This window comes from Lytechinus pictus, chromosome 10 (genome assembly GCF_037042905.1).
Source record: "Lytechinus pictus isolate F3 Inbred chromosome 10, Lp3.0, whole genome shotgun sequence".
Taxonomy (NCBI): Eukaryota; Metazoa; Echinodermata; class Echinoidea; order Temnopleuroida; family Toxopneustidae; genus Lytechinus; species Lytechinus pictus.
In genome coordinates this window covers 33,770,768-33,798,752 of record NC_087254.1, presented here as the reverse complement: position 1 = coordinate 33,798,752, position 27,985 = coordinate 33,770,768, and the positions used below count along the sequence as shown (strand labels likewise).

The following is a 27,985-nucleotide window of genomic DNA, read 5'->3' as shown; positions in this document are numbered from 1 at the left end:
TAATTCTCACTTTCTGGTTTCTCCCAGTCCATCCTTGCAATGTCTAGTTTCTTCCTTTTAAAACAACAACAAGAACATAACCAAAGAACACACTTTAATAGTCTGTACAGATCCTCCATTCTATATTTCTAAACATAGACCAAAAAATGCATACTCCCCTGTTTATAGAGGTTAAAAAACATATACCCCTCATCTACAAATTCATTAATAAATCATCATAATTGTTATACATATTTGACTACACAAAAAGACATATAAAACATAGTGATATAAAAGTTAACTATATTAGAACTATGACAAAATGAAAGCAAAAATAAAACTTCAGTTTCAAGAAAAACATAAAATTATTTTTCTCCATAAATATTGCTAATTTGTTCAATATAAATGTCCATAATCTACACAACTACAGTTCATCTTGCGTATATGCACAGGTTAAAAGCAAGACAAAGCTTCCTCTACATATCATTTTGTTTGGTTTTCAACTAGTGAATGATCTCTGTGACAGCATTTTAATTTGTTGTTAAATTTCAGAATAAAACTTACAAGCCAGAAGAAGGGTTTTACCCCTTGTAAAATTACCAATCACAATTTACTGAACTCACATACTTCTCAACCCATTTTCTCCCTGAATAAGTTCAGTATCCCTTTTTATCAATCATATTGATCACATTTTCTAAAGCCAATTTCTCTATCTGATACTCCATTACTTAAGTGAAATGAAGAAGTCTTACCAAATTTCTTTCATCTCACAATTCTAAAAGGAAAGATCTGTTTAAACCAAAATATGAAAATATTGCCACATATCTAAACCTGCATATTTCGTTTTCTAAATAATAGTAAACCCTGATTCTGTCTTTTTACGAAATTAGAAATATGACAAACTAATGCCACATATATTATCATATACAGTGCGTATCAAAAAAGGTTATCCAGTTTTTTTAGGGCTGATATACCAGTATTTTAAATTTAATCAAAACGTGAAGAATCAACTCCTCAGCTATCTATTAATACACTACTTGCATCTCTTAAACCACTGACGACTCAGGACTCAACAATGTCAGGTACAAATTCCATTTTTTCAACTTTTGGCAAGAAGGGCTAAGATTACATTTTCACTGATGCCTCACCTGAGTAATTTCTTTGTCAGTGGACATGGTAAGTTTGAATAGCTCCTTCGTTGGTTATGTTAGTGAATGCAAGGCTGAAAAGGTTGAAATTCGTCACTGACCAATCAGTTTCAAATTCATTTGACCAAAACTTGGGGGAAAAATAGAAAATGTACCTTTTTTAGCTAAATCAATTATAAAGCCATGCATAGTGTCAGTTGTACACTTAAGGTATCAAAATTAAATAAGGAGTTGAACTTTTATACTCCAATAAATGTAAATTGTAACATTCAATTATCTCTTTTTTTTCATATCAGCCATTTAAATTTGGATACCTTTACTTTGATATGCACTGTATTAGGAATACAGTTCTTGCTTAAAGCTGACACTGTTATATCAGATTATATAAACAGCAACTTCTCCCTCATATTCACAAACAGATATGACACAACAGCTTCAAGTGAAATGTCATTTCTTCTTGCAATTTTCAATATGTGTGTGTGTGTGTGTGTGTGTGTGAGGGTGTGCGTGTGTGTGTATAGATGTCTAAATTCCTCTTATGATCTCAAACATACATATGACATACACAGAATGATAGATAGGATTGAAAATAATTCAGAGAAATGAAGGCAAGTAGATCCCAATAATGTTTGAAAGACTGGAGAAAAAAAAAATACAAAAAGGAAGATACCGAAATACCTCCTGAAAATTATTTCAGTCACTGAGAACTGGTCTGGTAAGTTCCTTTTACTAAACTATTAAACAATAAATCATATTTCTCATTAGGCATGAAATGACATTATCTAAATATTCACGTCCATATTTTTTTTTTATCTCAAGATATTGTATACATTCATGTATACTTTTCAAATAGCTTTCTTGGATAGGTAATTATCAATTGAATTCACATTTATATAAAAAAAATCAGAATCTTTAGTCCAAACATCAAATAAATAATTCACCTATGTACCTTTTAACTGGCAGCTTGTTCAAATAGTTGTGAAGAATTTATGCATCAATAATTTATATGTATGAATACTAAGAAATCCTAATTGATGTGGATTGAAATATAGTGAACATTATAGCATTAAAAATCAGCACATAATTTATATACATTTTGGCAAAAGCTTCAAGTTCTTAAAACCATTATGTATTATAACTGAATTCCAAAATATAACAATGAGATTAAGCATAATCATTATGCTTTGGAGGTCATAATGATACTTCAAAACAGAAACATATCATTTTAAAAAGAGTTGACTCATTCATATTATTCTGAAGTATTTGTTTGCAAATTGTTTAACTACAGGTACCCATTACACATTCTGTAAATATTTCATAAAAAATGATGAACTCCATTAGTTATCCCTCAATACATGAATAAATACAACTGTTAAATAAACACAAACCCATTTTGAAATATACATCATTGCCATCCTGCAAATTATTTACACTGAAAAATTTTGCAGGATGAAGGAAAAAAAATTACCACAAGACCTTTTCTACATTCTCGAAAAAAAACCAGTCTTCAATGGTCCTTTGAAATGAAAATTCATGTTCAAGTAGAAAATGGAAGAGAAACAGAAACACAGGTGATTTTCAAAGAATCACGTCATTTATAAAAGAATCTTGTACAAAATAACTAGCTAATAATTTCACTGAGTGTTTTCTCTCCACAAGCTACATGTACCATCTATTGCTAATTAACTAAGTATTGTACATATTTCTTACATCTTTGTACATTTTTGTTGCAGAAATTTTGGTACATATTTGAATAAAATTGTGTTTCTCTCCACCATCCCGCATCCAGAATTATGCTTGATGAATGGAAAGTAAAGATAACATCAGAAAAATGGCTTGTACAGTAGAATGCAAAATTATTCAACCACTCAGACATTCAGGAAAAATGAGTTACATTTCTCAACTCATGCAAGTAGTGAACAGATGTGTAGAAATATTTTGCATGCAGCTGTACGCTATTCTCCTGACGCTGAACAATTAATTTTCAAATCCGATATAACCTAGGGGGGGGGGTTCACAAAGATTAAGTATGACTTAGAGTCACACTTAAATGCCTTGTTGCATGCAGTATAAAAGGCATCATAGCATTGGTCAAATCATGTAAATGGACATTGATCAATAAGTTTGCACATCGCATATCACATACGCATCAACATTTAAGTGCAACTCTAAGTCATACTTTGTGAAACGCACCCCTGAAATATCAGTAGATTTTAAACCCCTCTATCTGAACGTTATTGCTGCTGAGTCATCATCAATACCGTAGACACAACCGCTCCACTTATCGCAAAATGGTATTCATGGTAGATTTCATTCTCAAGAAATATTACACCGGGCATTTTCCAAATACTGTTTGAGATAACTAGCATCCCAGTGTCTGAATGCATTTTCATATACAATTCTGATTATATATTACCTAATTGATTTGTATAAGCTGACAGTTACCAACACATCATTTTTCTGTTTTTCCAGGTCAAAATTTACTATTGTAGCCCTGATTCATGAAAGTGTCATATAAACTGAATTTATATTAGTTTATTGTAATTGTGTTCAGTAGTATCCCTCTTCATTAGCAATCCTTCCGTTTCCACACTCAATGGAGCATAACATCACTGGCTTAATATCACAGGGGCCTGTTTCACAAAGAGTTAAAAGTGACTTAAGTCATTCTTATATGGCAACACGCACATGATATATAAAACAAATAATGCATGATCTTACCAATGCAGTGATGCGCTATAGACCGCACCCAACTGATTTTAAGTCAGATTTAACTCTTGGTGAAACACCACTCGATGATCCCCACTGCTGATAGGTACAGAGACTGAGGACCTATTTACAGGAAGCTGATGATGTCTACTCAGAATCAACAAAATAGACATGAACTCGACACTGAATGAGTTGACACTTTATGCTTTGAGGAGGACAATGTACGGCAATCCTGTGTGGAAAAACCACTAGTGCAACAAAGACCTCATGATCATCAATTTCCTATGAAACATAGGAATTACGGTGTGCAGGGAAGCCTGTATACAAAGACCACACAAACTTAATAATAATAATATAATAAAAGGAAGCTATACAATGTCAGCTATCTCGAAATTATTATCATTATTACATTAGGACACCTAAAATATCCTTTAGGTAGTTTTTGTATACAGGTTTGATCATAAATTCATTCGGTCAGTGTACATGGTGCACTTCGCGAGTCGAGTAGGTCCATTGGCTACCTACAACTTGATGATCGAGTACTCGTAGAGAGATGAGAGGATGATGTAAAGGAACCATAGAAAGATGAGGATACTGGCGGAGACGTACCGACCCATGGGAGGACCGCCAAGCTCTGCTTTGCCGAAGAAACCAACGTACCGTCTTATCATGAGGATGATGATGCAGACGATGGCACAGATGGTGTAGGTGGCCACGCTGAATGCAAGACCACCGGCAGGAACCGCAAAGGTATCATCCTGCAGAAGAGGGGTTGAGAACATACAGATAACTTGATGGTAAATTCTAACATCTATACATTTATATGAAAAGCTTAGGCTTTCATTTATAAAATAAAATTTCCACATCTTTGGGGATTTATAGCTCACTAAAATATGAGACCATTAATAAGCACACATCTAATCAAGATGGAAAGTGCGCTATACAAATCTCATGTATTAATCTCTCACACATCGACAATGTCTGCACCAATAGAAAATATATAATGAAATTAGATGTCACTATTAGTAGCAAGTAAACACACTTGAATATCATTTTTTTTCACAATGAATAGAAAAATATACCTCTTGGCAATAAAATAAGTTTGGACCTCTTCAGGACTTTAAAAAAAATTAACAGAAATCACACATAAGTAACCTTACTTCCTCAGTACATGGTTTTACACAAAAAAAAAAGCCAAGAAATAATGTTCCTAAATGAGAATTGAGAAACAAATTCTGAAAGACTTACCTTGGCTGCCCAGTAGATGGCAGCTACAAGCCACGGAAGCCCCAAGCCCAGGAACACGTTGACGGAGTTGCTACCCGTCACGTTACCAATGGAGTTATCTGCGGTATTCTCATTGACGGCTGCCGTTTTGCTGGCAAAGGTATCGGGGAGACTGGTTCCAAGGGCTACGAATGTGATGGCAGTGACAGGGGCTAGGAGGCCGATGAGACACCCAAAGATGGTCGCCAAGTCACCAATGATGGCAGTCAGGACAGCGATAAAAGCCAATGCCACCACAAAGGTGATCCACCCACGAGAGTTGAGGAAGTGGGGTGGGGGTACACAGGCAAATATAACCTACAAGAGAAAATGTAAAAGTTATAATTAATGGGAAAACAATGCCTTAATAGGAATGTTCCATGGTGTAATGTTTGTTCACATCCCATTTGTACATAGTCTATCCAGAATCCCTGTATCACCACTTAACATCACAAATTCAAACTTATGCATTATTTGTTTTATAAAATGGGTCTGCAGTTTGATTTGGTAGGGGAAAATTGATAAGCCTGCTCTGAATGTCCTGAGACCAGACAGACGACAAAGCCACGTCTGCTTTATCAATGGGTACCAAGTAGGATGCGAAAGCCTACATAGTAAAAATAGCTATCAAGTCTTAAAACTCTTGTTGGAATGCTCCCAAGGGAGAGAAGAAAATGCATACAATGTGTGGGCATGCCAGGACCTGATGATAGGGGTAATTATATATCTGTATTAACACTTAGAGCTACCATACCAATGTATTAAGTGCTATATAAAATTTGAATATTATTATCATTATTACACCTCTGATGTAATTACGGAATGTCTCTGTTTTCCCCAATTTTCCAGAAAGCTGAAAATGGCCCACCTTAAAACCAAAAGTCATGAAGTGCATGATGTAATCAAACAAGGTGGCACTTTCAACATCGCCACCGTTGACGTTCATGGCATCTCGGAACTGATCTGCATACGAAGCATTGCCAATTCTCAGTCTATCCAGGTTGACATGAGTGATCTTAACAACACGATCCAACATGGTGGTGTAGTCTAAAATGGAGAGAGAAAGGGATAAAAAAGATATTCAAAATTCACTCTAATCCACTGAGTATTTGATATGGCATCTCTTCATTGCGGTTACAAAGTACTTCACAATTCATTTCTCTAGAGATACAAGTTCATTTGCAAATATTATTATCATTATTACTATTTATATGGCAAAATGGAAAGTAAATAAAGAATACATAACAATTCATAGAATAAGTGATAACATTACACAAGAAACCTGGGACCTGTTTTTTAAAGAACTTTACTGTTGCAACTTTGTCATCTTACATATTTTCAAAAGAGAGGATAGATCTGGGGAACTTTGATTTAAGCTCCACCTACCACTGTTCTCTATATTCATTTCTTTCACAATATATCTAAATAAAAAGAATTGCCAAAGCATTGTACATGTATAATTATATAATTGTATATATAATACAATTTTACTTTATTACAATACAGAACAGGACCTACCATCATCATTTATGATAGTGACAACAGTTTTCTTGAGCCTTCCAAGCTGTGACCCGGCAGTGGGGTCGAAGAGTTCTACTTCAAAGCTTTCATCCTTCTCATACTCCTGATCGTCAATGATGGGTATTTCAATGAATTTCTCTCTCTCGCCATGCTCGAAGGTCAGAGTCCCCTCGCCTCCGGAGTAGTCCTGGCCGTTGACTGCTTCAAGATCCTGCACAAAGATAAGGAAGAGTCAAGATTAGATAAAAATGTTTTAATCTGCTATAGAGGGATGTCACTTCCTGTACCAGTAATCTGCAATACAAGAATACCTAGAGTGCTTGTCAATCAATGTCATCCTTACTGTGTTTACACGCTTCCCTGGCTCTTGGATTATCCTGCGTTGCATTTACTCGCTGCCCCGCTTGCGAATCAGAATCGGCTCACGGGACAAGAACACAGATCAGTCATGAAAATTTTGTCATGAAACGCACGCTAATTGCCGGGGCAGACTTGACTTTGAGTTTACACGGAGCAAAATTGCCGTGTCTGCCCCGGCTCGCAGGTCTGATCCTATTATTTTGGCAGAGCAAAATTGCTGTGTCTGCCCCACAAGAAGGGGCAAGTTAATCGCGTTTACATGCATAAAAAAGGCGAGTCTACACTGGCTCGCAGATCTGCACCGCGAGCCGGGGCAGCATGTAAACACGGTGCCTATGATTGTGACCTTGTCTCAGAATGTAATATACATCTGTTTTGGTAAATAAGCTAGAATGGGTGAAATTTTCCGTTGTATATTTCATGTGTAATCTGCATGTACTCTGAAGGAATGCCTATTCCTGCAATACTAGAATACCCAGGGTGTTTGTCAGTTTCATCCTGTTATTTGGCCTTGCATCAGAATTTAATGTATATCTGTCCTTGTGAATCAACTAATACAGGTTAAATTTTCAGATGTATATTTCATGTTTGTAATCTACTCTGAAGGAATGAATTCTTGTCATCTGCAATACAAGAATACATTAGAATTGGATGCTTGTCAATTCCATCATGTTATGTGATCTCGCCTGGGAATTTGATGCATATGTTATCTATATTCCTTCCATTTGAATTTTATTACCTGTGACACAGGACAGTATTTTAAGTTGAACTCACTCTGACCATCAAACCATTGGATGATTAAAGTTCGCAGCTTGGTGTTTAGGTTGAGAGAATGTATTTTTTTTGGCTACCTATTCTAAATCACTGCACTAGGTATTAAATCTGCAGGTGCAATACACAAAGGGCAAAATAGCTAAATAAACACTGCTGAATTAGCTAAATGCACTTGAATCACTGCTGGTTAGCAACACATGCTGCTCAGTGATTTGATTATTGCTTTAATAATTCTTTTCTCATGTCAATAACTTAACCTTGGAAAAGTAAAGTATAGCTACAGTACAGTATTTCCACATATTTCTGAGGTGTTATACAACACAAATGGTGAATATTGTTATTCATGCAATGGTACTATATTTCGCAATTGGTGACAGAGAGACACCCTATTCAACTTGTACCTGCACCTTGTTGAAAAAAGCATCTTTCTTTCACCTCATGCAAATCTTTTACCATTGCACTGAAACCTACTCGCTACATGTTAAGTATGTTTAGTATTACCAACTTTCATAAAAGCTTCTCTTTACACACCTTGGTCCTCCATGAGACTTCAATCTTGCCATCGCTTCCTTGGTTCCTGATCACCGGTAGTACAGCCGATCCGATGCTCTCCTTCACTATGAAACTGGTCTTGGTAAACTCCAAAGTTCCGGGCTCTAGAAGAAGAAAATATGTGTGAAAATATGAATGAAAGAGTTTGGGGGAATGTTGTTGGGTTTTTTTCTATCTCTTAACATGGAAGTTTTTCTATCCCCTGGGTCTCAATCTCTTTCTAAGTAAAATGTCATGGACATTTTACTGAGTTCTTATTGAATGTTTTGTTCTGTTCATTCAATGCTCATTTTCATTTTTTTTCTACGATACATTATTTGGAGGTATCCAGATCAAAATCATTAAAACAGGGGGCCGTACAATCCCGAAATTTCAAGGGTGATTTTGCTAGTTTTCCTTCCAAACACCCGTGAGAAGGCATATGATTTTGCTGGCTTTCCTTCCGAAACTTGAAATAAGGGGTCAGTAACTCATTTCCATCCTTGAATGGGGGTATCTCTAAAAGTCTAGAAAGCATGTGTATGGTTGGCTGCCTATGTGGGGGTGGGGGCAGTAGATAAAGATCTTACCGTCATCGTTGATGATAGTGACTTCGACAATGCTCTGGGATCCTAGGATAGCTGTGCCCTTGGTGTCGACGTGGAGCTTGACAAAGAACGTTTCATCTGGTTCCCATTCGTAGTCATCGATGATCTCGATCTCAATGCTCTTGCTGGTTTCACCAGGTTCGAAGATTAGTTGACCCTTCTTCGCGATGTAGTCCTGTCCGGCTTCAGCGGTACCGTCAAACGTCTCAAACCTGAAAAAATAATAACATTATTACCAACGATAATAACTCATATTTACACAGGGTTGCAACTTCAGCTATTTACTGATCTTCCAGAAGGCCCTGTCTTATATAATGTGTTATTGTTACCTTCTCTATTCTTCAGTGTTGAGCACCTGACAAGAAGGCATAAGGTCCCATTTTTATAAGTTGTCCCTTTAAACTTAATATCCATCAGAGAAAGGCGATATAACAGTCCATATGAAGCTAATAAAACAGGATTTTTCTTATTTTACAGTGGTCTCTTATCAAATTTTTGTTTTTTCTGGACTTATGGAAAAATATATTTGCAGCCAAAGCGACTGAAAATACAAAAATCTATCAGCATTACAATGTTACTTGACATACCACTTTCTTGTCCCAAATGCCTATCAGTTTTTACATTTTTTATTTCCACATTTGCCAACTAGGGCAGAGTGTTGTTCAAATGGGTTTCTGTCACCAGGGAGCAATTAGATTAATGGACATACTTTCAATATCGCAACAAGATAGGAACTGTAATAATTTCATTATAAAGGGGTATCTTCCCTTGGCCAGGAGTACTTTGAAAGACCATTACTGCTAAATGTTAACAAAATGTTATCCAAAATGGATAAAATTACATTGAGCCTTGAGGGAATTTTGTCCTGAAATGCTCAAGAGCTCTGGAAACAAACAGGAGCCCTGAAAAATCCCCATTTATCGCTATGTTAGAGCTTGGCCAAAGTTGCAGTTTTAGGCAGTAAGTTGTGAAAAGTAGCCCCAGAAAATATAATTTATTTTTATTTTGTCGTTCTTTTGCCTGATCCAAAATTAAAATGTTAATCATACATTCAAGTGTGTTTCAATGACCATCTCAATAGAATGGACACCTGTTCATGAAGACCACAATTTTGGTTTTTCTTTCATCATTTATCCCATTATCCCTGCCTATAAAGACCACATGTCTCCCTTGTGTGGTCTTTCTGGGCAATGATTTGAGGGTTGTGTGGTATGGTGGTTAGAGCACAGGACTTATGATTGTAAGGTTGTCATATTTCCACTTTAACTATTAAAGGCTCGAGAGTAATTTCTGTCATCTATAGGGTCAGCCACTATGACTGGTAACTTTAGATAAAATGTTTCCTACCTAATTGGTTATATACCAGCTTGGCATTGTTGCAGTGGGATGCAGCCTTGCTGATTTCCTATGGGAGTTACTTTTTCAACAGAAACATGTTCAACCCTTATAGAAAGGTTCAACCTGTCTACAAAGTAAATTTTACTGTATCTGCATAATGTGCAGCTCATTTGTGCATATCTTTCTCCAGCATATTAGTGCATTTTTAAATTGCATTTCCACTAACAAATACAGAGGCAAGGTATCCTGGTTATGGCATGGTTATAGGAACAGCAGCCTTTGGTTTTCCGTTGACTGATCATGTGTAAAGGGCTAATGACAGAGTTTGATCTATTACAAGCCAAGGGGGTCCATTTCATAAAGAGTTAAAACTATGGTAATTTTGACATCATGGCAACTACCATGATAACAGGGCTCATCAGCCAATCACAATCAAGGTTTCATAGTACACTTTTGTTACAACAATCAGGGCAAATCTACCACAGATGTAAGTCTTCATGAAACCAGCCCTTGGTGGATCACTGCATGCATGCTGAGCTCACGCTATCAACACACCATGAGACTGTTGAACTACCAATGGGGCTACACAGCTTTCACAAGGTCAAAATTAATCTGATTTCATTCCTTAAATTGGCAACAACCATGAATTTTCTATTAATTTTCATATATATTTTTTAAAAAAATATATATATATAATATGATTTAAAAATTAATGGTACTGTATAAGATTAGTTTAGCACAAAGTTGCCAGGTTGCATTTTCAACAGCGATTTTGTTATTCGCATTACATTGTCAAGCTCCTTAAAATGGCAACAATCATTACTTTTCTATTCATTTACATATGTTGAAAAATATTAAATGGATGTAACATGAGTAAAAACTAATAATTAGAACAATTTTATCAAAAAATGCCAATTTGAATTTTTCAACAGTGATTTTTTTAATTGCATTGCCAAGTTGCAGTGGGTAATGACTTACCACTGATCTGCATAGTTTTCAGATCAATGTGAATAACTCACGCTAAGTGGCATTTATTCATGATAAGTACCACTTACTGCTCTGAAAATGGTATAAAATTTTTCAATATACTTTTATTATCACTAATAAAACTCCATATTGCTGAGCATTCAGGTTAATGAGAGACTGCAAAAAAAAAATCCTAAAAGAGAGAATGTACCTATGTATGTTAACTGGAGTTATGAGACAGGGTAATACAGTGACAGTGGCAATGTTTTAAAGACAAGACTAAAGAAAAAACTTCACACGTCTGGTTGCTAGATTAAGTGATTCGTCTGGTTCTAGTTTGGGATGATTGCTTGATGATCAACCGTTTCACTTTACATGTTGTGTATTAGTTGCCCTGTTTTTTTTTTGTAATGTATTTTTAAAGTTATTTCTTCTCAATCCTTTATAGAATTATCTCTTCATGTTTCTAAGTACACTGCGCTTGTTACAAGCTGTGCTTTCAGAGTTGTCACCTCCAGTATTTTGTAACTCCTAGAAATGTCCTAATGTGAAGGTTGCTAAGCCTTTGAAAATTAAAGTTACTGAATCAATTTTAATCTATAATAAAGCTAAAATAATTGCACTGGTTTATTCCACACTCTGTTGACAATCTTTCTGTATTACCTATGAAGTTGTGTCATCGCTGAAGCAAGGTTTCCACTATGAATGCCAATCTCATTTTCAAAATTCTTACTATCCAACTAAAACGCTGATCGCCTAGAAAGTTAATCATATGTAATGTCCTTGTTTCAGCTTGCATTGTTTAATGAAATAGGTTATGGGCTTGCACACTAGACACAAACAAATAATAATATAGTATTCAATACTTTCTTTATTGAAAGTGTCTAATTCTTTTCAGTAATGCAGCCCCTGGCTTTAGCAGAGAAGTTTTTAAGCGCTCTGCTGCTGGGGCTAATTTGTCCCCCAAATGCCCCCTAAAGTCCCATATAAGTGTACTCACAAAAGTAGCCCTGGAGAGTTTTTTATTCATTTTTCTCTGATAATAAGATGGGACTCAGACCCCCCAACTCAGACCCCCAAACCACAAAACCTCCACAAACAAGTCTTCTATGTCCCTTCATGTCATGGACTGGGGCAAGAAAAACATTGACTTTTCTGCGGAGTAGGCAATATGCATGTTAATTTTGATACATTCATTTAATTACATTTTTATCACGAACTACTTGTCTATTCACTTTGAACAAGACTTAGGAATTTTCAAGGTGGGGTTACAAACATTGCAAGATCTGATGCATCACAAGTTGTATAAGTTGTAAACTTTACACAGGAAATACAGTATATTCACAATAGCTATGGCTTTAGTCATCCAGTCTTCCAGAACAGATTTGAAGAATCAAACTAACTACAAGGCTTATATGCACCATCACCAAAATACAAAACTTATGGTTCTTTTTATTAAAAGCTACTTCAAGAGTTTAAGGAATGCATTTATAGTGCCTTAATCTCTCTCCCTCATTAAATTCTAATTTTCAAGATATTGACTTGAATATGCAGGGACTCTGTTTTAAGGGGAGTGAGAGTGATCACTCGCTACCGCTCTCCTTAATCCATTTTTGGTAGAGCGATTTATCACTCGCCTCAGCAAATTTTGCTTAACAAGAGTGTCAGTCAATGATCAAACTGTTACTTCAAGTCATCCTTGAAAACTTAATTCGCTGTCAAGGTTTTGTAAATAACACACAATGGTATTGTAAGCGATTAAACACATTTGCAAGAATGACATTAAAAAGTTCAATGAGATAAATATTGCATCTAGATCAGATCTATATCTGATTGTTTGTCTCCTTTGGTTGTGGGTTGTAACTTAGTGTACGTTTCTCCATCCATTTTGAAATCGGACAAGAGAGCTCCCCTTGTCTGTCAAAGAAGAGCTTTTTGTAGTGCTCCGCTAATGCTCCCCTTAAAAGATTTAGGAGAGCTTTTTATTGCTCCCCTCATAATAATAAAACTGAGTCCCTGAATATGGTTGGGCTATTATTATTCAAGTCATTGGAGAAAATTTCAAGCTATGGTGTTAAGTTCTATTGAAGAGCAGGCTTGTCTAAATAGACTGTTTTCCAACAGGATGCACAGTGACAATATAAAAATTGTGTGTACGGAGATTGGTTAAGACTATATTGGCGTTGATTTGGTAGATATAGTACCCAATAGGGTTTAGTCAGACTGACACAGGTTCGAGACTCACCTTGAATGATTTGTCAAAGTTCTCTTTTTCAATAAAAAACTTGAGGCAAGACTCTAAAAAATTATAAGTCCAAGATTTGTAGTCTGATTCAAAGCCTCCAAAACAGACTTGGCCTTATCGTATGGTTATGAGTCTGCCAAATCAAAGCCAATATAGTCTTAACCACAGGGATCCTACAAAGTAGTAAAAGTAATAACACTTTGCACATTCACACATGTGATGTATAAAAACAGCAGTGCCCTATCAAATAGCACTTAATATTGCTCTCTCCTCCAAATTTTGTCTCTGAATCCCTGGATCATTTAGGAAAAGGGGGGAGAATTCTTTACAACCGTTGAGATTTACAAACTTGAGTAGCATTCTCCAGTGGAATTCCTATTCCCTTGGATAATAGCCTGAATGCATGGATTGAGGGATGGTGTGTTGTACTGAGCAAGAAAATCTGCCAATTTTTTTCATAATTTCATTGAAGATAACGGGGGGGGGGGGGTCATAAAACTGTTCGTAAGTCAGGAGTGACTTTAAGAATGATAGGTGAACCTTCCTTACGCGCTTAACCATCGCCAATGAACATTTTGGTGTATACTATTTACCATAAGAAAGGATCACCAGTTCTTAAAGTCGCTCTTAACTTTTGAACAGCTTTATGAAACAGCCACCTGTATTGCAAAGTAGACGATACTCATCAATTATTGATTTCTGTATCTGGGTGGGGGAACAAGTGGGCAAAGTCCTCCTCATTCAATGAATGAATATATACATATCATCATGCCAAGGAGAATGAGTGGTGGGGACTTTACAAAGACAAGTTATATTTAACAAAGAAATTTCCCATTTGATTATAAAATAATTATAATAATAACAATACAGAGTATTTCTTCATAGTGCACATATCCACCTTTTTAGGCATTCAGGGCATTCCTATACCCTGGCTTAGCAAAGCTACTGATTTTGGTGCTCAACAAGTTGCTTTTTTTTAGGAATGACCTCCTGGATATATTTCATGCTGAAGGAAACCAAGAGCTGGAATTCAAACCCATGACCCTCCAATTCAAAGTCCAGAGACTAGTTCACTGGGCCACAATGCCCCATTCTACTGATTTCTCGTTGTGTTGGAGTGATATCCAAACTTCGTTATTTCCTTCCCCAGCAGACCCTGGTTACTTTATATAATGCTATTGTCATGCCTCACTTGACGTACTGCAATATTGCTTGGGGCACACATATAGGACTCATATACATAAATTGCAAGTTATTCAAATAAAAGTTGTTAGATACATAACATATTCGGATTATAGGTCACTAAGTACTCCTTTGTTTTTACAACTGCAAATTTTACCTTTTGATGAATTGGTCTCTCTTAACTGTTTAACATTTATGTTTATGTGCCAAAACTGCCAATCAGGCCAGAATGCATTTTTGTCTCATGTTTGTGGATAATTCAACCATCCATGATCCATCATTATCATACTCGTCAAAGAAACCTTCTCCATCAGCCATTAGCAAGAACCCAAACTGCTATGAATTCATTTAGAATAGTTTGTGTTAAAGAATGGAATAAGTTACCTCATGACGTTAGAAATAGCTTAGCTCTGTCTCGATTTAAAATATTGTGTAAAAAACACCTTTTCGATAGATTGCGGTCGGATGTGAATGTATAAATCATGAAGCAGATTGCAATGAGTGAGGTCTCCATGTGTGTGTGTGTGTGTGAGGGTGTGTGTGTGCGTTAGTACGCCTGTGTATAAGGGGGGTTACATATGTGCATTTATTATTAGAGGTTGTCTATACAGGGGTAAAAAAGGGTGGTGTTTCGGTTTCCTTAGGGCTCCTGTACATTTGATGAAGTGTCTTTTCCTGAGCATTTTTGATGCATTCACAAATTTGGACCGATTCTAATAAATCGGACGTCGGGGAAAAAACGGGTTTTCCCCGACGTCCGCAAGCCCCCCGGTGATCGCACCGTCCGCGGCTTCTGATTGGTCGGTTGCGCCGACCAATCAGAACACGGCAGTTCCGGCACCTACGGCCCGCAGCCTACGGTATAAAAGGCGCGCGCAGCGAGTGTCCACTTCATTGCCTGACAAAGACTAGCAGGTGCAGTCGAAACGTCGCAACTTCAGTTTGCGACATCGTGCGACAACAGATTATCTCTTACTCCGAAAGAAATACTTCTCAACAAGATACTCACTTGACCATATGCTGTGTGCTGAGCAGACCGTATCGCTTGACAAGAATATTGACTTTCTTCTCGTTCTCAAAGACAGCGCAGGAGCATGCAGCAAACTCTACCACAGAGCGGGTTCCTCCGTTTGACTTGTCAGAGGAAGGGTTGTATGACGGCACCTCCTTGTTCTTGATCTTGTGGTAAAGCTAGAAAAGTTTTGGAAGATACAAGAGGTGGGAGAAAACAGTATTAACCTAAATTGTTTTATATTTTGTTAGTGTTGTATCATTATTTTTCATTGTGAAGATTAGTTTGTCTCCCTCTGTAATGCCCATGGAGATTGTCAATTACGCGCTTCATAAATTCATCTTTATTTATTATCTATTAACTATTTACCTGATGGAACATAGTCTCAAAGCAATAAATAATAATAATTGATAAAGATTGTGATCATGATTGTCATAATTGGAAAGACAACTTCCAAGCAAAGAATGGAAATCAAAAGCAACCCTGCCTGCTATGGGTAAATAGCTCTTCTAATACCCTCCATCTTAACCTGAAAATTAAATTCCAAATTCATTTATTGTGAGCACGTGAAGAGTAGAACTTTCTATTGTTATTTCATTTTGTAAAGCAATATGAGCATGTTTAAATAAAAAACGTTCCAAAATGCGAAAATGTACGAATGTAAACTCTAACTTACTTCCAAGGTGTGTGGATCTACATGAGGGGAGACCTTCTGGCGACCAGCCATGGCACGGGAAGCGTTGATACGATACCAACCCCGGGAATGATGCTCATGCTGCTGTACTTCCAATGCCAATAGCTTGGCGATGGTAGTTTCATCCAGATCAGGGTGCTTGCCGACCTCCTTCATGAATTCGCTGACGGCTTCCTTGTCGACATGGCCAGCGGTAAGGTGAGACGTCCCAGGAGCTACAGGAAGGAGGGTGAAGGGGAGAGATGGGGGTAAGTCAATGGATGATGTGTACTTCTATCCTCTTTCAAGTATGCAAAGTGGAGAAATCATGAATACCTATCATAAAGCTAATAGCTTGATACAGAACTGAGGGCCAGTATTTACACGACGAAAAGAAAGGCAAGCAGGACAGAATTAAATTGACCTAACTTTTCTCATAGTTGATCACGAAAATAATAAAGAAAGAATATCATTGGCAGTTCAATAAATAAGAAATTAATTTTTTTATGTATGTTCCAGTAGCCAAATTCATGTTCATCCCTAAGTTCTATTTCTGAGACAAGTTGATTAAATTGACAGCAGTTTTTTTCTGTCAAGAGTTTATGACCCATTAAGAACAATAATAAAAAAGTACTAACAATTCTTTTTTGTAATGATGTGTATAAAAAGAAAATCATTTTTGATTTGATACAATTAAATCTAGATTCAAAAGTACATATCAATTTGGTAAATAGATTATTTATAAAAAAATTTTTAAACTCTTCAATATGAATAATATTCTGAAAATGTAATTAAATTTTTTTTAAATCTATTCATGACTTCTTTATAATATATTGAATACGTGGAAATGAATCACACCATGAGCAACAATGTGAATCTAAACATTAAACTTGAAGACGGAGCAATGTAAATACTGTTGTCACATCAATGGATCAATAAATATATGGAGACAATGCCAAAAACAAAGGTTGTAACACAGCAATGATTTCAACACATGGCACCAATGTCCCAAACAAGTAAATTTCCCAGCTTAAATTAGGAACAGCTAAAATGAGGAACACCAAAAATGATGGAGAGAAATCACACAGCTTTAAAAAAATATTGTGGTACATAAAGATGAAAATAAGCTGATTTTATGGAAATATACAAGACTGTCATGACAGAATGGAAACATCAAAAAATATCTGTGAAGCTTTGAAAAAAATCAAACAGAAATTTCTCACAGAAACCATTTTACTTTTATCTATCTATCTATCTATCTATCTATCTATCTATCTATCTATCTATCTGATTATCTCTTGGCAGTTCAGAAGTTGATTGCAACATACTGCCTCTCAACTATATGCAACCATGAATACAAATAACATATTATTCAGAGGAAGGCCAAATATTAAACTGCCAAATACAGGTTTGAAAATGTGTATTTTTTCATTCTTATTGCATTGGTTGCATATCACAGGAAAGGAGCCCTCTATATTTCATGCAATGGAAGGGAGTAATAGCAAGCAAAATCATATGTACGGTTTTTGGGGGCAAAACTTATCAAGAAATTGTACAAGGGAAAACAAGGGCTGGCTTGGGAAGTCAGATGACAGTTTTTAAAATACAACTTTAAGGAATGAGAACATTTAACAGAGAACAAGGATAAAATTGAAAAATTGTACCTCAACAGAAATTAAATAATAAAATACTAAAAATAACTTAAAAGATAAAAATAATTACATGAAGAAAAGAGGTAAAACAAGACACACAAAAATATGGAATGTATGCTTCTGACAGGAATGTCAATGATAAACAAATAATTCTTTTGTGGGACTGGGAAGGAACTAAGTAAGACCACCACAAATCAAGAAGTGAGTAAGTTGTACAAACCTAATTCAACATCTTCACAGATTTAATTGGAATTCATGTAGAGTGACGAATAAAGAAGAGTGGTTAAAGTGAAAGTGAAAATGCTAGGAGTACATATTATTTTATATTCATAAAAGATCAGACTATGTGAGTGTGAACATGATATCAATATTTGATCTAACTGTCATTTACATGTAATGTAATGCCCTGAGGGTCTAATATTCACTTTGTCTTCATACTTTTTCACACTTTCCCAAATGAAAAGTTAGTTCATAATCATAAACAGTTCTTTTATTCACACACTATTTTAGACCAAGTAAATATTCGATGAAATTATACGTATAGCCTTACAGGAAATTAAACAAAATGGTAAGTGGACTATTCAAACAGCAACAAGATGAACAGGTTGCAAACGAGCAAGGGTGAGACCAAGTGGGGAGACAATCTCGGAATGGGAAGTATAATGAGAGGGGGTAGACCAAGTAGCGATTTTACTGATATCAATATCTCAGAATGTGGCTAGAGCCTGTGTAATATATAGTGAATCTGACAAAGGTAATCAGGTTGGTGTTGCGTTGAAGCAATATATTTACAACCAAAAATGATGTTTTTATATACATTTCATCAAAAACATGATTGTGGTAATGTAATCTTTGACAAATGACAATTAAACCTCATCTCTAAATAACAAATACAGGTGATCTGCAAAATAATCTTGCCAGAATTACGATTAGAAAAACTGCTTGAATGCAAAGGCAATCACAATCATGAGCAGAATAAAATGGAACATGTACACGTAAAGTTGGTCCATGTTGGGTTAACTACACAGTTCACTGTGCAACAGCAAAGAAAAAAACAAGACAAAAATTTCATGAGTATTATTCTTGGATCAATTTTGTGTGAGAACACACCAAGAACAAATTTGTCTGAACACAACCTTCTTCACACCATGATAGTCAAAACAGAAAGAAACGTATAATCAGAATTTGATTAGAATCTTTGCGTGTCATCACTGGACACACCTTCCCTTATCGCAACACGGTGAATACGAGGCGATGTCATCAACACCTCTCTACATTTCCAGGCCACAATAATGATTATGGATGGAACACTCAAAAATGTAATTTACACTGTTGTTATCTTGAAGGGTGATTTCTTATTTTTAGCAGGAACATGAAGATGAAAGCACTGAGCAAAATAATGGATTTCTTGGTGATTCTCGACAGATTGAGGGTAGAAAAGGGAAAAATTGGAAAATGAAAATAAGGTTGTATCTTCACTATCCAAATATGGAATGGAAACGAGCAAGAGGGTGAGAGGGTGGAATGGTGAGTTAGACGTAATGGTATCCATGCGGTTAAACATGATGCATCAAATCAAACCAAAATATCATTAGTAAATAATAATCTTCATAATGAAAAAAAAAGCAATTCAGTGAAACACTTTTACAAAAGGAAGATTGATTTTATTCATCGCTTTAGAAGTGATAACTTCATATCTATGGTAGATCTAAATTATTTCTAAACTGAAAGATAATTATCCAGATATTTTCAAAAATAAACATTGTATCTGAGAAATCAATGATTTCAGTTCTACTATAGATGAAAATTGTTTCTAAATTTAGAGAAAATTATCCAGAAATGTTTTAAAATAAACATTTTACCTGAGGAATCAATGATTTCAGATCTACTATAGATGAAAATTATTTCTAAATTGAAAGAAAATTATCCAGAAATGTTGTAAAATATACACTGTGTCTAACATTTTATTCAAAGATTTGATTTTGAATGACAGGACCTGTTTTTTTTTTCTTTTTTTTATTGACAAGATGGATGTCATGGGAACTAAGGTGGTAGTTTGTGTGTTGGCTGTTTGCTAGAATGGAATTTAAGATGAGGCAATACTGGCACACACCTACACAAAAATCCCTATATCACATTGAGAGAACATATGTGGAAGACGGCAAGCTTTTGAAGGAGTATAAAATGTGGCTTCACCAAAGCTTACAGCAAACTTGCTAGTGAACACTACTCAAAAGAGAGGGAAAATTGATGTTATATACAAAGCCGCAACAATGTTTTCATTGTTTCTTTTTTAAGATAGTGTTAAAAATGAAGCAATGCATTAAAAGGGAGAATACATATTTCTATACAGCAGCATTCACTCCTCTTTTTCTCTTTTTTGTTAGTTCAAGTAACGGGCAATATTAGACCAGCAAGGATTTAAGCAGGCAAGCAAAACATCTTTTGAAGTCGATGAAAAAGGAAAGCAGTTTATAGCAATTAATTTCTAAAAATATCTCATTAAATTCCAGCATAAAAAGACGTATGAAATTTGTTTTGCAAAACATTGTGTCATGAATTTTGTCAATTTTTATTTTTCTTCTCATATTATTTTCCTTCTTGTCATTTTTTTAGGGTTCCAGAAAGAAGTAAAAAGAGTTAACCTGAAAGGATTGTAGGCAGAGCAAACAACTTTCTGGGGTTTTTATTCAAATTGAAAACTGCTTAACTTCTCATCACTTGCCAACAGCTGTTTGTGACAAATTATATCAGGAGACCATAAAGACATTCATGTTAAACTGACCATGCCATTCTTTTTTTTTCTTGCAAAGGGGTTAATAGATGAATCAAAACAATCAAGTATAAAAAATAACATTATTTACCATCTTTATCTGTCAATGATGATGTAATTGGAATAGAATATGAAGATCCATGCATAATAGGTGATAATGAAGAAATTTAAAAAAATAAAAGGAAACCAATGAAGAAATGCTGAGTATAAGAGAAGACATGATCTCTCACACTATCCTACATTACATTTTCATGTTTAGAAATTGGTTATCAATATTCTCATCATCATCATCATTATCATCATCAACATCATCAACACCATCATCATCATCATCCTCCTCATCATTATTATCATCATCATCATCATCATCATCATCAACAACATCATCATCATCCATCACCATCATCATCATCATCATCATCATCATCATTATCATCATCATCTTATTCATTATCATTTTCACAGCAACTTTCATTGCAGTAAGCATTAATGTTTTTGAAAGTCTACTGCCAGTTATTGACTTCTATTCATTTATATAAACATATGAATTTGAATATAAGGTAGATCAGAACATACACCTAGATCCTTTTTGCCTTTAAAATGAGATTAATAAGTTAATAATATACATATGTTTTGCATAGAAGGAAATTAACTTTGCAATACTGGCTACATTATAGCTGCAATTTGTATCACTAGTAAGAATATAGGTAAATTCCAAGACACTGAAAAAGAAAATAAACAAAAGGCTTCATAAATGTCAATGGTGTCCAAAAAGACACGAAGCGATATAATGCATGCTATTGTTATTTGTCAATTAATTTCATAAATATGTATTTATATATCAATACATAGTAGCTCTTTAATGCTTTGAAATTCTTGTAAAATAATTCTATTCTAAAATGCACATTTCAGATTAGAATTTAATGCAGATGAAAATGAGTTAAGTGAAATGATTCTGACAAGTTTATATAATTTCAAAACAAATACATAATGTACAGTATATCACTCATGAAGTAGAAATAAATAAAAATCATCAATATTACAGATCATAAAATCCTATTAACAGAAATCAGTCATATTTATACCTTCCTTTTCGTGGAAATCATTTATAATTGCATAATTTGGCATCATAATTATGAGGCAAACATATAGATTTTAGCCAAGAACATCACTTATATTTCATAAACTTTGTGTAAACATAACATTTTAATATTATCAGTATTAACATTAAAGAAAATATGCTTGTCATGAAACCAAACTCTTTGCTATATGGTTAGCCTGTATTAAAAAAAGGCATCAAAATATAATTTGCATATTTTATACATTATCATAGCAATGCATAAAAGGGGTTGCACACAACATACACAACAATGTGATTCTGTCAATGGCAAAGGACATGATGAAGATGAATGAAGAGGGGGAAAAATCATCTGAAATTAGTAATGGGTTCATGATGAGGAACTGATGCATCATCCTAAATGAACTTTATACTGACGATAGTCAACCACCGATGACGGTTGGAATCTGTGTATAGATGGGGTAAAGAAATGAGAGGATTAATTGGAATCGGGAAACGTGAGAAATATAATCAAGGTACCGATGATGGTGGGTTGGATCAAGGGATGGACATTACTTTGGATCTCCATTATGAATTATTAGGACACACTGGTTGGTCACTGGAGAATTACTGGATGGTAAAATAGAGGACAATCATAATGATTAAAGACAAACATGAAGAGATTTCTATATGGAAATAGCGTACACCAATAACTTAAATGATATCGCTATGGAATATGTACTGTTCCGTCTAGGAACTATGGATTTTTCGCACACACGCACACACAAAATAAACTCATATGCATGTATGTATGTATTTTCGTATATTATAAATGACCTCCAATACAGGATTAAATAACACAACCATTGCCGGGATAAAGCGTATGTACAGTAATAAATAAATGAATAAATATCACATGTAAAAGATGCGTGAGGGGTACACCTGAAGTTGTAAAAATTCCATGGAAAATGAAATCAATGAATAAATTTCAGTTTAATTCATAGTCACATGTTCCACGTTTAAAATCTGATATGAAACAAAATGGCCAAAGGGGGCTATTATAGTAAAAGAAGAAAAATACAATAGTGATGAGAGTGTGTCTAAAATTCTGATTTCAGACAATTGCTCTGGCAGTTAATGCATTGGTCAATATGAACTGATAAAAATTGAACCCAAGGCCAAATTACAACTAAACCAGGAGCTCATTAAACATATCCCATAAAAAATATAAAAATAAAAAAACACAACAGTTCTCATTTTCTCAATCTACCAAACACACAAAGCCTGTATAATCATACACACCTGTTTTATTTTTAGCAATATTATCAATTCTGATTTATCGACTAAGCTGAGATTACAAAAATTTATAGTTTAAATTCAAAATTTATTATAGCTTTGAAGCCATCCATCGTTCCATTTTTCAAACATATCCATAAACGAATGACACCATGTGATTTTAAAGCATATTTCACCAGTGCAACCTATGCCAGAGCAAATGTCAGATGTGTGTGTGTGTGGTGACTTTTTGATTTACTTGCGAGTTGATACCAGTTTGTCTGACTTCCGCTGGGACCATTTCGTTTTTCTGGTGGAAACAAAAAATTGTCAAGTGATTGTCAAGAGTAGAGTGGAGGATTTTAATAGGAGTGGGCTATAAATTGGTGATTTTTTTTTTTACTGTGTCTACAGTTTTTTTGTATTCCTTTTACCTTATCTGAACATGAAATAATATTTTTTGTCTCGGGTCCGAGAAAAAGTGTGCTGTGCCAAAATCCAAAATGGCCGCCAAACCCCCCCAAAATTAGAGTTTTGGGCACAACTTTGTTATTTGGTGGTCTTTTTTTCTGGTTTTGGTTTCTATTCATATGTTTTTGGGGGCAGGCAATTTGTTTTTCCAAAAATTAGTACTTTTAAACCATTATTTGTTGAGTTATAAGGTAATTTTACTTAAATTTACACATTTTTAGACCTTTTTTCAACCAAAAATTAGGTTTCATTGTCTCATGGTTCTTGGATATTAGACGATACCAGTTGACCAGTAGTAAGCAGCTTCATATAGCTTTATTGCTTTTATTCCTCTAAATTGGGGTTGACGGATATTTGCGAAATATATCTTATTATTTAATGACAGAATGATATCGCACTGGCATTAGTTCAGAGAAGTGTGCTGAGCATGCTATGATGACAGCTGCATGTCGCATGGCCAAAAAAAATATTTGAGCAATCTACAATTGTTATACACCCTGAAATGGAAATTATAATATCAAGTCAAACATTATCAATTTCACCATTGAACTTAATTTTCAAAACAAAACTTCATAAAATACCACAGAATACATAATTATATTGATAATCATAAAAGCACCAAATAAATTTCACTATGTAGGCCTACATGTACACAGGCGAAAAAAGCTAGTCCTCCAACAGACAGAGCAGAGCTACAAATCTCATTACCAAAAATTATTTAGAGAGGAGTAATATTCATTTCCAGAATTTCAAAATAAAAATGAAAATTCCTAATTATGCCATGGATGGTTATTAAAAAATGCTGCATTCTATTGAAAAACAGAGAATCATTCACCAAAATGTACTGCTCTGTACCTGCCTAAATTTCAGTAACATATCACCAATTTAGAATTGTCTGGGAGAGAGTCTATTTTTCTTCGGTCTTGAGAGGTTTCAATACTACAGCAATTCAAATCAATAATTCAGATGCATGGGACTAACAAAGTAATTGGCCCCTAGCGGAGTGAATACAGAGCTCTGTAATACTGTCGTACAATGCACTTCAATCTCATTATCATTATGATGAGCCTGAGAAGTGATACAATCAAAAGATTACACTTATTTTGAGTACTGGAGTATTGTTTGCTGTTAAAATGAATTAAATTATATATTAGGGAAAATTTGAATGTGAATTTTTTTTTTTAATTAAAGTAAACACAATGGTGATGTAAGCCAAGGTTGTTTGATTCAATGAGATGGTTTGGAACAAAAACATGGGCAAAACTGGATAGAATTGTGTTTCTAATGATTATTAATATGGTGTTAAAACCTGTCTTAATATCAATAATATCTAGAATATTTGCAAGTTTTTATTTTGTTGATTTGTGAGATATCAACTTTATTTTGATTTCACACAAATTTCCCCCTGAAAAAAATAAACCAATAGTGTGAGAATCCCTTCATGGGCTAATTAATTGAACTGTGTGTGTTTGTAATATGACTACATTGTGAGTCGAATGCCACAAATACTTTTTATAAATGCAATTGGTCATGGGGAAATTAATAAACAACATCAAAAAGAATTAATCAAATTAAGTAATTTTGCTGTACCTAAAAAAAATCCAATAGGCCTAAATAATTATTGTAATATGTGCAGAAGGGTTCGTCTTCAAATTGCTTATGTCAATCAATTGATTAATCACTTGATGTGTTGTAGAAAAGGGATGGCCTAGAATTTATTTCTAATAATCAGCAATTCTATAAAACAAACACATATTTTTAATCTCGGTAATGTTCTCCATTCAATAGGCGGTGCTGCACCATCCCGAGTTTGCTCAATCTCGAGATTTTAGCCCGATCGGCCCACTTCGCGATTAATCTCGAGATTCAAGAAACCCCGTCTCCACCATCGCAAGAAGAGCGATTCCTGCTCGAGCGAGGCAACAAGCCCGATATTCCGAGCATGCGCACTTTCGGATCTTGGAGTTTCAACGGCCCGCGCTTTTGAATAACTTCCCGCGATATGCAAGCAATGTACTCCTTTCACTAGCACTTTCGCCGAATTCGACCGGTGTTGTGCAACAATCCTCTCAGCTCAGCGAGTGAAGAAGTGATGTATTCTTCGTTAAATATGATGGCTGAGTAGGAGGCAACGACAGAGAGAGAGAGAGAGGGAGAGAAGGAGGAAAGAAATGCTATTTGCTCACATTTTGCGAAGGAATAAGACGACACTGCTGTCAGTGTTGTTATTGAATATGACCATCGTCGATGAGCGCCTCCCCCTTCGGTCTGGTCTCTCCCAAAATCCATTCACTGGTGGGACACCATCGTTGCTGATTAGGCAATTGATGAACGCTATTCGCGATAATATCTATTCGCATGTATAAAGTTGACTTTCGCACGTGTTTATGTTTTGACCAAGGCGGAAGTGGAACGCGAATTGCATTATGGACTGACGTCATGAATAAATTACCCCGAGTCCAATCTCGAGTGCGTCTGCACCTACGAATTAGCGGGATAATTCGTAAAATAGCGCGCTATTTTGCAAATAAACCTGAGTTGACTTGGGATTGCAATCTCGAGATTAATCCTACGAACTAGCGCGATAATTGCGTCTCCACTGCAAACTATCTCGAGATTTTTCAGATCGGGATAATTTGCCGGATCAGAAATAGCACGCTAATTTGAAAACTCGGGATGGTGCAGACGGCCCTAGTGACCCTCCAATATTGATGCTTGTCAAACAGTCTCTCTCCTTTAGAAATCATAAACTGCTATTGCAATCTAACAGACCATCTAACAGTGACATCTGTATATTGCATTTGAGGAAGAAAAAAAAACTTTAAAAGGACAAACCCACCCCAACAAAAAGTTGATTTAAACAAAATAGAGAAAAATCCAACAAGCATAACAGTGAAAATTTCATCAAAATCGGATGTTATGACATTTTAAAATTTCGCTTAATTTCACAAAACAGTTATACGCACATCCTGGTCGGAATGCAAATGAGAAAACTAATGACCTCATCCACTCACTATTTCTTTTGTATTTTATTATATGAAATATGAAATATTCTAATTTTCTCCTCATTGTCAAGTGATACAACGATTAATTCCTCCCTGAACATGTGGAATTAGCATTGTTTAATACTATATGGTTCAGTCAAATTGGTCCTTATTGTCAAATCTATAAAAAATGAAATATTGTATAATTCAAATAATAAAAAACAAAAGAAATAGTGAGTGATGGACATCATCGACTGAGTCATCAAGTTGTGCATATCACTATTTTGTGAAAAATAAGCGCAACTTTAAAATGTCATAACTTTCTTATTTTACATTCGATTTTGATGAAATTTTCAGCACTATGCTAGTTTGATTTTTCTCTATTTATTCAAGTCAGCATTTTCCTGGGGTGGACTTGACCTTTAAGTATATCAACTACATGTACAATACTCCATGATGAAAATAATTCTGATTGCAAGAAGGCTACTCAAAAATTCCACAGTGAAAATTATGATGTCAATCGCCAGAGATCAGATGCTATATCGGGTGACAGCATTATTGGACTCACCGTCAAGTTATTGCAAGAATGCCATGTTATTCCAAGGAGTGTAACTCCTCTACCCCCATCTCAATAACCAGCTGTTCATAAAATGATACTAACAGGCCCTCCTCCAAACCGGAATCACAGATAACAGAATACATCTGCAGTGGTAAGTAGTGGTATAGTTGGTGAAGCAGATTTACTGTTTTACTTGCATAGAGTTAAAGGTAATATAAAAAAAAAATTGACATATAGAATTATATACAAGTTGTTGCTGACATAGATGCGAGTTATTGCAGCAAATGATTATTTCATGAACCATTCCCCCCCCCCCCTTTCATGAATAAATCAAAAGACCAAATTAAGAACCCATTCTAAACTATTGCATTACCATATGTGTCCTTGCACGTCATGTAAATTGAAAACCAGGAAAGTGTGATTGTCTCCTACCACAATTTGTAAAATGAGAAATGCTGGTTGGTTTTTAACATCAACTAAATTTCCCATTGCTGATAAGGATCATTACATTACACTGCAGAGCACCAACTAAACACACATAAAGTGAACTGTAATAAGCATGGGAATTGGGCACTCTAACTATGTGATGATGATGATTCAATTAGCTATACATCCCAGCTGGCTGTAGCAATCAATATCAAAATACAGTCATAGGTATTGTAGCAGACAGCTTCATTTTGTTGTTGATTTTTTTTTTGAGGGGGTGTGTTTCTTTTATACACAACAGACCACCTAGTATGACTGAGTCAAAGAATGAATTCAATCATTAGTTCATCGCCATGGACATTGACCCTGTTCTCATTAACGTCCTAAAACTAGTTTAACGCGTAATGAAGAAACCAGTTCCGAAAACCATCTCGCGAAGTAGTTTTCAAGATCGCTTTACCTAATTAAACTGGTTT

At 35.2% G+C, this 27,985-nt stretch overlaps 1 protein-coding gene across 1 annotated transcript; it reads right to left on the bottom strand.

The window, feature by feature from the left end:
* Window positions 1–93: 93 nt before the first annotated feature.
* Window positions 94–23,375, bottom strand: LOC129270524 (sodium/calcium exchanger Calx-like). The gene is made up of 9 exons (XM_064105897.1): window positions 23,329–23,375; window positions 16,316–16,548; window positions 15,637–15,818; window positions 8,879–9,108; window positions 8,289–8,413; window positions 6,621–6,834; window positions 5,971–6,149; window positions 5,085–5,420; window positions 94–4,594 (listed from the first exon to the last, which is right to left on the bottom strand). The coding sequence occupies exons 2-9, from the start codon at window positions 16,487–16,489 to the stop codon at window positions 4,358–4,360; spliced, it is 1,677 nt and encodes a 558-aa protein (XP_063961967.1). The 5' UTR covers window positions 16,490–16,548; window positions 23,329–23,375; the 3' UTR covers window positions 94–4,357.
* Window positions 23,376–27,985: the final 4,610 nt, after the last annotated feature.